The following is a 14,364-nucleotide window of genomic DNA, read 5'->3' as shown; positions in this document are numbered from 1 at the left end:
GGGACACCATTGCATAACAAGCCGCCATAATATACTTTCGTGCAGGGTTATATTTCTTGAAGTTCATTGCAAAACCTCTAAATTGATAAGTTATTTCAAGTTTTAGTAGAAAAATCTTCATTACTAGAAAGGTTGAACTTGCTCAGGCATGAAAAAATACCAAAAATATAACTTGCAGCAGACTGCTTCATTACGCATTCATTTTGAAACTACAGGGCATGCCGATACGGGCACAAGAAAGAATTAAGGACGCCACAAACACCTTTTTTGATGTCCTGACTTCCTTCTCGTGTCCATGTTTGCGTGTTATGTCTAAATTCATAAAAAATATGGGTTTTGAGAACATAAACGAAAAAACTTTGAAACAGCTGTGGCGCTTACACAAGATGATTGAGCGACTTAAAGTCCACCGCACTTGTATCTAGTTCCATTGCGGTTTTCGCTCTTGTCGGCTTTCTCGCTAGAAGTAGCCCGCTCTTTTTGTCTGCTTTTTCGCTAGCAGCAGTCCAATTTTTTAATTTGTAGCTTGGTTTTCAGTGTCAGTGGCACGAAAACATGTTTTCCGCATTGCAGTGTCGACTACTTGTGAGGCAAGCTCATGCAGTGTGGAGGGCAAGTTAAATGACAACTTGCTACCCGGCATCAAATATGAGTCTGTACAGACATATTCAATTTACTCACAGCGTCACACAAAGTAAATTTGAGGATCGTCAGGCTCACGCACACCTGACATTGCGAGTTTACCAAGCGAAAGGATTATGACTTATGAAAGGTTAAAAATGATTACCTTTAGTTCCGCTTTCGAATGTAAGGGGAGAAGGGTCTAACACTTTTTTCTTTTATCCGCTGAAAAAAAACTGCGTAGACAGAAAGTATGTGAAGCGAAATGATGAGCCATCAATTGACAATAATATGGCCAAAAAAACAGGAATGCATTTTCTCCCAGACCTCATACTTTATTATTTGCACAGGAGAGATCTGAAACACGAGAGTAGCAGTGATATTTTAATAAGGGTCGGACACGCTGTCGGCAACGACAACGAGCTTTTTTAAACTAACATTACAGGGTTCACTAACTCCACCTCGGGCAATGTGCTGGTGGGCGGATATGACGTCATGACGTGCACCAAGGATGCCCGCGAAAGCATCGCCTACTGTGCTCAGGACAACATCCTGTTCGATGACCTCACCGTTGAAGAGCATCTAGTTTTCTTCGCTGTCGTAAGCTTCCTATCACTTGTATGGTTGCATGTAACACGCGGCTCCTGCCTAATCTTCACTGCCACCTTGTCTACTTGACTGTTCACTGTCATTTATAGGTTAAGGGCACCCCATACGACAGCGTTCGGCAGGAAGTGGTCACCCTGCTGAACGAAACTGGTCTGATTCAGTACCGCTCTGATCTGGTGGACACGTTGTCCTTGGGCCAACAGCGACGCCTCTGCGCTGCTCTGGCCATTGTGTCCAAACCGAAGGTAGGGGAGAAAATATGCAAACGTTGGGAGTGTTGTACACCCTGTATTCAAGAGAATTGTGCAGCCAGACATGGTACGATGCATAAGAGCGATTCATTTTATGCTGTATCAGCGCACTGACAATGCGTCATGTCCGGTAGCAACGATTGTACCCGATGGCGTTGTTATTGTTGAAATAGGTTCGTCCTTAACACTTCCGTTCACACTGCTGTAAGCACGAGCAATGCAATGGTACTTAGAGCGCTCATAATACAATGCAGAGATGTGTAACAGTGCAAAAGCACGTTTGTAGATTCGCTCAATCTTTTCCTGACATACCGTGGTATTGGGCTGGGGCTGCACTTCTTCAATTTATTCTTATTGTAAACGATAGCATGCTGAAGTTATGTTTAAGTCTCGATAGAATAATAGCACAGAAACAGTTGTCCACCCAAAGGCATAATTAAAAAAGCACTGATAATTGCTTGGTAAAGCTGAAGATACGATGAAAGTGGCCGCTGTTGTCATAGTGAACTCTATGGCAGCTTTAATACATAAGTAATTCTAATTCAAGGCTATGGAACTCGCTTTAGGCGCACACCACTTTTGTTCATACGTGAAGGTGGTGGACGAAAGTTCGAGGTAGCATCGGAAAAGTGTGTAACAATAGCTGCTTTCGTCCACCACTGTCGCAAATCACATGCGTTCTCATGGGCTTTGCTCTTTAAAAGCCAGCGAAGATGACTGATGCTCACAAAAAAAAAAGCGTCATCGAAGTGCTATTGCATGAAAGTGTTAAAAACTACACCCATCCAGCACTATTATATACATCTTTGCCGCCTATCGAAAATTATTACTGGCCTATTGTCTTAGTCAATCTTAGATCCTTTGTTCCGTAGTCGCTCTGCCATGTCAGCTGACACAGAGGCTGCCAGATTCCAACTGAAGCAATTGACAGCTGAAACGTCAGATATACGAAACTAGCCTAATTAGTCCAGGGAAAACATGCACGCTATCTAGAGAGTTAAAATAGACTTTTATTTGAGAAAACGCATTATGCGCCCAAGGTGGATGACCTCCTTATGAAAGGTAGCCGCGGGCCTTCGCCATAGCTCGCACTCGTTGAAGCATGCTTCTCTGATTATTCAGGCCCAGGTCTCATAACTGGGCCTCCCACTGCTTTTCGGTTAGTGTAGTGGCTCCAGAACGTTAATGAGAAGGAGTGGTTGATGATACTCCAATCATTTTATGACTTTCTTTTAACAGTAATAAATATGTCTTTCTACGAAGGTTTTCTTCGCACCTATAGGCTGTGTTTCACTGTAAGGCTGGATTTTCACCTTCAAGTCTATGGAATGGGTGACAGAGGGGAGATGTGAATTCGTGGACTACCGCAACTTTACCTGATTTCATCGGGTGCCATTTTCTTTCCTTGCGGGCTTAATGTTATCATAACTATAGCGTGTCACTGACTAAATCGCAGTAAACAACTACCCAGGTGATCATCTTGGATGAGCCCACGGCCAACATGGACCCGGAGGGCCGCCGTGAGATGTGGGAGCTTCTCCTTAAGATTCGTAGGAGCTGCGCGCTATTCCTCACGACCCAGCATCTTGATGAAGCAGACGTCCTGGCTGACCGCATACTCATCATAGTCAATGGCAGAATACGGTAGATGCCGCAGTTTTCATTGAATGGTGGAAATCTATGAGTAGCTATACCGTTCTCACGCATGTTACGAAAATCCTGTTAACACAGCACAGGATGTCTGTAATGTATTGCGCGCATGGTTTTAGAAATGGTAATGTCGCCACTTTGACTCCTTTTACTTCGGGCTGCCACGAAAAAAAATGCTTGTACTGTGACAATCTTCGTGCCAGAGCTCGAAGCTTCATCATGCATGCTCGCGTGCATGCCCATTCGTATAGTTCCTTCTTGGTCTTAAAGGGGATATGGGAGCACTAGAACACTGCTTTCGGAGCTAAGTATACAGTACTTCTTTGTACCACCTTATGGATCCTGGATGCTGCCTCCCCGAGTATTAGACTGCACAGCTACACACCATGCACCCTTGGTGGCTAAGATGGCATGAATTGTGTGATTATGGCAGCATTCAGGTTCCGTACAGATGCCTTATTATCTGTTATTGGCCCACATAAGTTTATGTGGAGTGTGTGAATAAGGGATTTGTTGTTTTTATTCAGTCAAGAATGAAATCACCGAGAAACATTCATACAAGCAGAGCACGCGCAATGAGCTATTCAAATTACCCACTATACCATGCTAGTGAAGCGAACGCTACAGACTGATTTTATGGCACGATTCGCATACACTAACTAAAGATCTTAAGCTTCGTTGCACTGATCGTTTATTGGTGAAAAGGGTAAGGATGCGTACAGTATAGGCACGCTACGTGCTTGGTGTGAGCTGCCCCCTGGAGTTTATCTTTTGCGGATCTTTCCTCTCAGTCAATATTACAGCATATTGCAAGCCTACCACATTATCACATTGTATAATAGTTGTACTAACAGTGAACACAACGTTGTTACGTGACAAGTGTCCCTTGAGGACAACTACGAATGAAAGTTTAGCAATTAAGAATCGTTCGTTTGGGGTCGTTTGCATTAGCTATGATTATCTTCGAACATAGGAAAAAAAAAGAACCAGTGAAAAACCACATGGAGACAGCAAAGAACAACACCACACAGGACAAGCGCTGGTTCTTTTTCGCTGTCTTCGTGTGGTTTTTCGCTGGTTATTTTTTCCTGTTACTACAAACCAACTCGCTCAGAAAGCTGATGATGATGATATGTAGGGTTTAACTTCCCTAAACCACCATATGATTATGAGAGACGTCGTAGTGGAGGGCTCCGGAAATTTCGACCACCTGGGGTTCTTTAACATGCACCCAAATCTGAGCACACGGGCCTACAGCATTTCCGCCTTCATCGGAAATGCAGCCGCCGCAGCCGGGATTCAATCCCGCGACCTGCGGCTCAGCAGCCGAGAACCTTAGCCACTAGACCACCGCGGCGGGGCTCGCCCTGAGAAGTGTGGCAGCTTGGGCTAGTTGGTATGACATGACGATAGTTACAGCACAGAGACAGGAAGGACACAGAGACCGGAAGGACACAAAGGACACGTGTCCTTCTTGTCTTTGTGTCGTTGTTCTGTTCTCGCGCTATAACTATCGTCGCTCTGAGAGCTACGTAACTGATTATCTCCAAACTCTATTTAATCTGAAGTGTGCATAACTAATCAAATGCCAACGCTTCTATAACTCCCACTGACAGAGTTGTCTATAATAAGTAATTTGAGCCATAATAGTGCTGAAAAAAGGACCTTATTCATTTTAACATTAAGGAGACATTTATTTAGGCACATAAAAATGAAAGCTCGCTGTTTTTGTTTTGTCCAGATGCGCCGGTCCTCCGACATTCCTAAAGCAGCGCTTCAACACTGGCTACCGCATGTTAATCTACAAGAGCCCCACTTGCGACGTGTCTCGCATAGAGATGCTTCTGCGCAAGTATGCACCTAAAGTGAAACTGCAGAGCGACTCCTTCAACGAGGTCACCTTCCTTTTGGGACATACTCCCTCCACTAAACGCATCATCAACATGTTTCGGGTGAGTTCACCCGACATGTTTGACGCAGTTGTTCGAAGTCTGTATCAAAACTGAGGTTCCCATTGAGCTACAGCCTTGAGAGAAGGTGCTACGGTAATTCCGACAACAGTACCGTGAACAGTGGATCCCCTCTCTCAAGCACATTCATGCGCGATTCGCTACGTCCCTCAGTGTTCGCTTGGCAGCCGTCGGAGTTGAAGTGTTAATCACCGCTCCCGTCGAGTGCGACGTTCGAGCATTACTTCACTTTCTCCACGCAAGGAAACGGCCACCCATGAAGGTTCATAGCAAATGACATAGGTTTATCGTGAATAGTGCATGTCCGTTAAGCACGTCCGCAAATTGTGCAGAGAGGCAACTTATTGTTGTAGGAAGACAACAAAGTGAAGTTGTTGGGCTCTGTTGTCACGGGAGAATAAACGTGGGTGTTTGATTATACACCAGAAACAAAACAACAATCTCGTCCGTGGCGTCAGTCTGGTTCTGTGCCACCTCCCTTCAAGAGCAACGATCAAGTCTGAGCAGAGGCGATGCGCTTCCTCAATGGGTTGGTGGAAGGCTTCTTTAACTGAGCAATACAAACGCTGGAACACAATCTTCAAAAGTGTGTCAAAAAATGGAAGCGAGGTTGAAAACTAGACAAAAGTGTAAGGTTTTTAATGACGTATCAATTGATAACAGTAATAGTTTTTATTTGTAAAAATATGGGTATCTCACTTTTGGTACAAAACTCGTGCATTATATAACACAGGCAGCAAGTCAGTGTCACGTTCTAAAGAAAGCAGTCCTTCGATTCATTTTTGCGAGTCCTTACTAGTAGGCTAGATGTGTCTTTGAGAATACAGGTGAGTTCTTTTTGGTATTTTTATGCTATTGTTTGAGAGTTGTACCAACCAAAAGTTTGTTAACGCATCTCTTAAAAGACGTGAAATTGCCGATGAGTAAGATAAAAACACAGTATACTGTACTCATGGGAGACTTTAATGCAAAAATAGGGAAGAAACAAGCTGGAAACCAGGCAGTAGGAGATTATGGCATTGGTAGTAGAAATGCCATACGGGAGCTACCAGTATAATTAGCATAACGCAATAATTGACGGATTCTGGATACCTTCTACCGAAAGCGAGGGAACCGTAAGTGGCCATGAAGGAGCCCTAATGGCGAAAATAACGAAATAGACTTTATACTGAGTGCACAATCCGGCATCGTGCAAGATGTGGAAGTGCTTGGCATGGTACGATGCAGTGATCATAGAATGGTACGGTCCCGAATTCACCTATACTTGAAGAAGGAATGAGAGGAACGTATACGCAAGAAGCCAATTATTGAGCTAGCACTGAGAGGGAAAGTACAAGAATTCAGAGTCACGCTTCAGCACAGGTACTCGGCTCTTATCGAGGAAAGCAGCATTAGCGTTGACGAAATCAGTGATAATATGGCGAGTATCACTACGGAGTGTACTGGGGGTACTGTAGTTAGACAGGACACTAGCTAGCTGTCCTAGGAAACGAATAATCGCATTAGGAAGCGTCAAAGCATGAAAGCCTCAAGTACAACCGACAAAATAGAGTTGGTAGAGCTTTCGAAGTTGAATAATAAGCGTAATGTATACAACGTAAGTAGGTATAACATGGAGAGAATTAAACACGCTCTGAAGAACGGAGAAAGCGTCGAAGCAGTGATAAAAAAACTTGGGATAGGCAAAACGAAACAACAAATGTATGCACTAAGGGACAAAGAAGGCAAGGTAACTAGCAATATGAATAGGATAGTAAAATTAGCAAAGAAGTTTTACAGATATCTGTAGAGTAGCCAGCACAACCACGACCTTGATATAAGAACTAGATGAAACCCAGATGACACTCCACCAGTAATGAAAGAAGTCAGAAAAGCCTTAGAGAGCATGCAAAGAGGCAAAGCTGCTGGTGAGAATCAGGTAGCATCGGATCTGCTGAAATATGAAAGACAGAATGTGTTAGAGAAACTAGCGACCCTGTTTACGAGGTGTCTCCTGACAGGAAGAGTACCGGAATCTTGGAAGAATGACAACATCCTCTTAATACATAAGAAAGGAGATGACAAGGACTCTAAGGATTACAGGCCCATCAGCTTGCGTTCCGTAGTATAGTAGCTATTTATAAAGCTAACTGCTTACAGAATTAAGACATTAGAATTCAATCAACCAAAAAAACAAGCAGAATTTCGAACAGGCTAGTCAACAATCGACCACATTCATACTATCAATCAGGTAATAAAGAATTGCTCAGAACATAGCCAACCACAATACGTAGCCTTCATAGATTACGAGAAGGCGTTTGATTCAGTTGAAATATCAGCAGTCATGCAGACACTGTGCAATCAGGGCGTCGACGAAGAATATATAAACATCCTGGAAGAAATCTACAGGGGATCAACTGCTACCATAGTGATTCATAAAGAAAGCAACAAACTACCAATCCAGAAGGGTGTAAGGCAGGGGGATACAATATCCCCAATCCTATTTACCGCGTGCTTACAGGGGGTTTTCAGAGGCCTAGAATGTAAACAGTCAAGCATGAGAGTTAATGGAGAGTACCTTAGTAACCTGCGCTTCGCAGATGACATTGTATTGATGAATAATTTAGGGGACGAATGGCCACTCATGATTACGGAGTTAGAAAAGGAGAGCAGAAAAGTCGGACCAAAAATTTATCTGCTGAAAACGAAAGTAATGTAGAACAACCTGGGAAGAGAAGAGCGCTTCGAGATAGGTAACAGTGCACTTGAAGTTGTAAAAGACTACATATACTTAGGACAGGTAATAACTGCGGAGCCGCACCACGAGATTCAAGTAACTAGAACTATCAGAATAAGGTGGAGCACATTTGGCAAGCACTCTCAACTCATGACTGGTAGATTGCCACTATATCTCTCAAGAGGAAGGTACATAACAGCTGCATATTGCCGGTACCTAGCTACGGAGCAGAAATCTGGACACTTACAAAGAGGGTTAGGCTTAAATTGAGGACGGCGCAGTGAGCAACGGAAAGAAAAATGGTAGGTGTAACCTTGAGCGACAAGAAGAGAGCAGAGGGGATTAGGGAGCAAACTGGGGTTAAAATATCTTAGTTGAAATCAAGAAAAAGAAATGGACATGGGCTGGTCATGTAGCGCATAGACAGGATAATCACTCGTCATTAAGGTTAACAAACTGGATTCCCAGAGAAGGCAAGCGGGTTAAGGGTAGACAGAAGGTTAGGTGGGCAGATGAGATTAAAAGAGGTTTGCGAGTAGAAATTGGCAGCAGCAAGCATTGGACCGAGTTGACTGGCGGAACATAGGAGAGGCGTTTGTCCTGCAGTGGACGTAATCAGGCTTATGATGATGATAATGATATCTTTGACAAGTCGTAGCTCCACGAAAATAGTAGCACATAATTTGTTTATCTTTAAAGGAGCAAAGTGAATGACTTCATGCGCACGCCCCATTTGACTAAAAGCACTGCCTGCCACCCCAGTGTTTTTGTAGGCAATCATTTTTAGTATGCGCGTTCTATCACTATACTTAGAACATATTCGGCCCCCTTCCAAGTTGCAGAAGTAGACGTTGAACGCAATAGCGGAAATTTGTTTAAATTGCTTCCTTATCTCCCCCATCATTTTCTAGATGCGACCAAGCGTCAAGTGGAGTGCAGTGAATCAGAGAAAAAAATTATATTCTTTCAACGTTACAGGACATCGAAAAGCAGAGCAGACACTTGGGCATCGAGTCGCTGGGCTTGACGGTGACCTCACTCGAAGACGTGTTCATAGGTGTCGCCGAAGAACACCACGTGCACCACCATAAGCTCACCGAGACCATCAAGCAGCATGATGCGTCCATGATCGAAACCAAGGGTTGGTCTTACACCATGCGCAGCTTTTTCTTAAGTGATTGCAAAATTTCAGCCAGCTGTTGCTCACCTACGAGCTGGACGAAGGATTATATTGCTTTGAATTTGTGTGAAAAAATAACGTTTGTGAAAACGTGGCAACCGAATGAAAAAAGTAACAATAAGAAAACGGTCAAACGTATGACTTAAGTGTTGTAGTTAATTTCAACTAAGAAATGGGCCCGAATTACTCACGGACTACAGTATACAGCTTCTGTACAGTATTAGTGCGTCCACGTCCACCTTAGGTGAACGCCACAAAACTGCTAGATTTGAACAATTAATCCATTTTTGGTGATGCTTTTTCTGCGAATGCCGCAATGACACGTAACTGATTTAAAATTTCCAAACAATTTTTAGATTATAATATACAAGTAGACTAAGCAATAAATATTAAAAACTATGTAGTGAATGATATTTGTTGTTATCAAATCACTCCAACCTCTAAATCAGGGCTTATTTGTGGGGGAGATTCACGACTTCTGCGTGCTCGAAGTGTCGCTTTCTTCTCCTGTGATCATTCCTCTGTATGGCGCAGTACCGTGGCAACTTTTGGGATAAGATATTTATTCTATTACTTTTTTTGGATCGAAAATACTTATTGAGTCTGTAGTGACGTTTCATCGCTTGCCCAATTGATCTGGTCAAACAAAACAATATTTAAGACAGAAATCTTAATTTTATCATCAAGTGTGCTCCTCCATCTATCAAATTTCACCGGTTGTGACTCAGGGGACAAAATACAAAGACTGTGTAATTGCCAACGGTCATGAATGCTTTAAGAATCATGAGGGGCGGTACTCATAAGGGAGCATAGCTTGAAATCACCATGCCTGGAATTAGTGCTCTTCCATGAGATGAAAACTGATGATAAACGAAGTGTTATGGCACAAGGGCCAATAACATGAAAACTGGTTAAACTGCCAACGGAAACGTGCAGACATAAAGACATGGTTCTGTGCTGTGAGCTGCCTTTCAACATCTTTTGAAAATATAACCTAGAAAACTGATGTGGTGTAGTAAAACGAAATTCTGAGCGTTCTTAGCTCATGTACACGCTTTCTGCAAGAGCGATTCAGTTTTTTTCAATGAAATATTTGCTGCGCTACGGAGATTAGCATGGAATAAAGGAGGAGACAGGTTAGGGTGTGAGACTCGGTTATTTCTTTACATCACTCAAATATACAAGATTCCAGATTGCGCACAAGAATGGAGTGCTGCACAAGTGACTATCACATTGCACTAAAGAAAAGATGACGAGTTTCTTGTATTTTTAAGCACCTTCAACACTGTGACTCCTTGTGACGATGCCTCACCGTGGTGGTGTAGTGGCTGAAGTACTCGGCTGCTGACCCGCAGGTCGCGGAATCAAATCTCGGCGGCGGCAACTGAGTTTCCGATGGAGGCGGAAATGTTGTAGGCCCGTGTGCTCAAATTTAAGTGCTCATTAAAGAACCCCAGGTGGTCGAAATTTTCGGAGCCCTCCACCATGGCGTCTTTTGATAATCATATGGTGGTTTCGGGATGTTACACCCCGCATATCAATCAAGTTCTTGTGACGATGTAAAGAATGTTTTATCTGCTTTTATACAGCACGGTAAAGGCTTGACGTTTACGGATAAGCTACCTCATGACAATTATTCGAATTTTTTTTCATTAACCTGTCATTAGGCGCTACACATTCGTCCTGACTATACAGCCCCCGTGCACGGGATACCTCCTACCTTATCATTCTGCACCCTCGAAAACCACGAAAACAGCTGCGGGATTCCCTGTTCACGAAAGACGGATATCAACATGACAAACATTCATTTTCGATGCAGTAGGCCCATGTGTTCAGATTTGGGTGCCCGTTAAAAAACCCCAGGTGGTAAAAATTTGCGGCGTCCTCCACTACGGCATCTCTCATAACCATGTATACTTTTGAAACGTTAAAGCCCACATATCAATCAAATCAAATCAACAGGAAAACACAATTGTTTATTCGATCTATAGGAAAAGCATCAGATGGAACACACTGACGCCACGCTATTCAGAAGTATTGTCAGAAGTAACCGAGAAATGAATGAACCGAGCTTGGCAGCTTAGGTTTTATAACCACTAGTGGTGACGTAAGCCAGTGATTAAGCGGCGGTGGAACTGTCCCTTATCGTACGCGTGTTGCAGCAAGTGGCCGTGTCACGCCGCCCTAACCACAGACGAAACGTGGCTGCGCAGGTTTCTGCACAGTGTTTGCCACAAAGCCACTGCGACATTGTGTCGGCGGTCGGCGTTGTTGAAGTCGTGCAATCCCCCCGTGAAGGACAGTTGTCAGGAGCTGCTTTCAAGGCAGGTTTCAGCAGGTTTTCCTTTGGGGGCCATTACCACGGTGTCCGAATCTCTCGTTCGGAAGCTTAAATGGTGCAGCAGGAAGCACGAGGCTGTGCAGGAAAAGAAACCACGGGTTCCGCCCACAATTTGAAAAAAGAATGTTCCAAACAGGCGGGACGTTTCAGTGGTATTCTCGGCCCCCAGCTAGCTCTTGGAGCTCTGTGCCCGCATTCCCTGTATTTGGTGTTCCATCTATCGAGAATATAGGAGCCGCTGCAGCGAAATTTCGCAGTTTTGTCCTTGCACGCTCAAGTGCGACTAAGCATGAATTGAGAAAGCTTTTTGCTGCGCCGACGTGCTTAGTATAGATGCGCACGACCATGCGTGGACTTGCCACTTCGTTGTGCTTCGTGCGGCTGCGCACCACTGTTTGGACGAACTCCTCTGATAGAATAAACCAGGCAGACGTTAGCAGGCGAAGTACTAGATGCATATCAGATACAGATGATGGGGAACGAATGCGTCAGTGGCTCGTCGATCATTTTGTACAAGAAAGAATTCCTATTTCTAGATATCACTGTGCTATAGCTTTGCTCCATTTTTTATGCAATATGAGAGTTCCTTGTGCTGCACCTCCTCTTCGCGCGCCTTCTGGAAGCATATATAATTGGGTGATGTGAGTAAAGAATAAACGTGTTGAAAGCCCGGCGCTCAACTTCGTCGACGCCTTTTTTCTCCTGCTTAGCTGAGTTGCGCGACAAATATTTTATTAAACTTTGCACCAACTTGCCCAACGTCCTAATGTTCTAAAATGATTCTGTTTCTTTCATTCGGGCACATAGCGTCCCTAACCGTGGTATCCTGATTTTGGGGGAGATATACCCAGCAATTACAGTCGATTCATCATTCGTTGAAAAGGTCAGGCTATACAGGAATCAATTGAATAATTGTATTTCGCCTTCGTGCAGACACCTTAGTAAACGTAATGGTGAGCACGGTCTCCTCGAATCCGGGATGCGCACGCCGCATGTGGGCGGTGTTCTGCAAGCGAGCCACCTGCGTCTCGCGGCAGCTCAAGATCCCTCTGTTCAGTTGGCTGCTGCCCATGATGCTGCTCTGGCTGCTCTTCACTTTCGAGGACGTGGCACTGTACCGGAACGCCATCGTTGCCGAACACGTGGGCAACACGCTCTCCTACAGCTTCGTCGATCTTGTCGGCAAGGCCAACGTAAGACTATTTTTCAGCATGGTCCTTTGTTAGTTTTAACTAACACACCAAGGATGACAAGGTGCATTCGACAAAGGTAGGTCCTCCTATCGAAACGTTGGCCAGCCTTTTTGAGGCAAATCCACTGCTCACCCTGATTATCCCGGTACGCGTTTCCATCTGTCGTCTCCCATCTAGATTCTGAAAAAACAAAAACAAAATTTGGAGCACGCTGTTGAATGTGTGCCTAATTCATTGCTTCTAATATTATATCAACAAATGAAGACATGCTGACCAGCATAACATAAACAGTATGATGGTAATTTTTTGTTGTTAACTATTATTCTCTTTGAATTTGGTGTTCCATCTCTCGAACATAAAGCAGACGCCGCAGTGAAATTCTGCAGTTTTGCCCTTACACGCTCAGTGTGACTGAGTACGAATTGAGAAAGTGCTATGATGCGCCGACGTATTTGGTATAGATTCGTACGACCATGCGTGGACTTAAGTATGGTATATACACAATAATGGAGACAGTTTAGCGATGCCGACGTCCAAGGACCTCGTCTTATGATAATTATATACCTTCCTATTACGAAAAAGCAATGCACGCATGCAAGGCGATCAAATGAGAAGCATTTTTGCCTTTTATGCTGTCTTTATTTAGAACAGACAGACGCAGGAACGTGTTGTCATTCAATCTCGAACTGACTAAACCAACACAGGACGTGAAATATCTAGGTCTCGACTTTTAGATGCGAGGCATAAACGGATCGTTTTGCATGAATAGCTAGAAATACTGATATTGCGAATGGATCGGCGTTTTTTCTAGTGTTAAATAAAAACATCCCATTTTGTATTTAGTTAGGTGAGTTCTGCATGCTTAACGCAGAAAAGCGAATGTATTCCTTCGGTCCTATTTACTTGTCATCTTTATCTCTTTCGAGTGGCTGATCCCAGCAATGTTGAGTTTCTTTCTAAGACATCTGTACAAATAACAACGCTGTTTTACTGAAGCATACTGGGAAACGTAACCGTCATATTTCTGAAAACAGGAATACAAAACAAATTTCATAGCGAAAATACAGTGCCGACTTTTTTTCGAACGAACCCACGTTTTCTACAATCTGCATTCAGGTTACCTTACGTGTGTTAGGACTTACTGCCTGGGTAGTAGGTTCAGCATGACTGAAAGAAACGGATCTTCTCTCCGCTCTCTCCCTGTGCCTCACAGAAACACGTGAACGCACACAAACTGCGCGGACGAGCAAGTAGGGTAGCGATTAATTCACCATAAAAAACTCACCCGAATCGTCTACCTCTACCCTTTACAATTTTTTCCCTGCTTTGATAAATAACTACTGCGCGTTTGATATGTTCATAAGCCTTTTGCACGCAGTTAATAAGACAGTAATCAATGTAACTGTGTCCCTCTTTGTTTTCATTCACGATCACGGTGCCGCGGCCTCATATCAGTGTATGAAAGGCTAAGCCACGTCATAAACACACTGCTTCTAATCAGTGGGATTGTATTTTCTTCCTCGTGTTCCATTTTGACGCGAGTTTTTCGGTCTTCCCATGCGTTGTCTAGCGAGGAACGTGAGATACGCGAATGCAGCCTTTGTATCGGTGTCGATTTCGCCACTGTTATTCACACAGCAAAAGCAGAGCAGCTGAGGCTGCCGGTGGTCAGTTCGCCAGCAGCGTGCTCGTTCTTTTCGCTCGAATGCGTCTCGAGCTCTATCTAGCATGAGTTGCGCGAGAGATGTGTAATATGAGGTAATATGTCGATGTTGAAGAGCATTATGACAATGGTGGTAAATTAAAATGATGATGCCATAGCTTTAATGAGCG

At 43.8% G+C, this 14,364-nt stretch overlaps 1 protein-coding gene across 1 annotated transcript in view; it reads left to right on the top strand.

The window, feature by feature from the left end:
• Nucleotides 1-14,364, top strand: part of LOC119177799 (phospholipid-transporting ATPase ABCA3-like) — an 84,697-nt gene that overhangs the window by 30,498 nt on the left and 39,835 nt on the right. Inside the window, exons 10-15 of the mRNA XM_075867635.1 lie at nt 1,067-1,221; nt 1,320-1,475; nt 2,953-3,125; nt 4,873-5,083; nt 8,796-8,958; nt 12,272-12,531. Of these exons, the coding sequence (XP_075723750.1) occupies nt 1,067-1,221; nt 1,320-1,475; nt 2,953-3,125; nt 4,873-5,083; nt 8,796-8,958; nt 12,272-12,531 (1,118 nt within the window). The remainder of the gene's footprint in view (nt 1-1,066; nt 1,222-1,319; nt 1,476-2,952; nt 3,126-4,872; nt 5,084-8,795; nt 8,959-12,271; nt 12,532-14,364) is intronic.

The sequence above is a fragment of the Rhipicephalus microplus genome, chromosome 1, assembly GCF_043290135.1.
Source record: "Rhipicephalus microplus isolate Deutch F79 chromosome 1, USDA_Rmic, whole genome shotgun sequence".
Taxonomy (NCBI): Eukaryota; Metazoa; Arthropoda; class Arachnida; order Ixodida; family Ixodidae; genus Rhipicephalus; species Rhipicephalus microplus.
The sequence above is the reverse complement of the archived record's forward strand: the minus strand, read 5'-3'. Positions and strand labels throughout refer to the sequence as shown.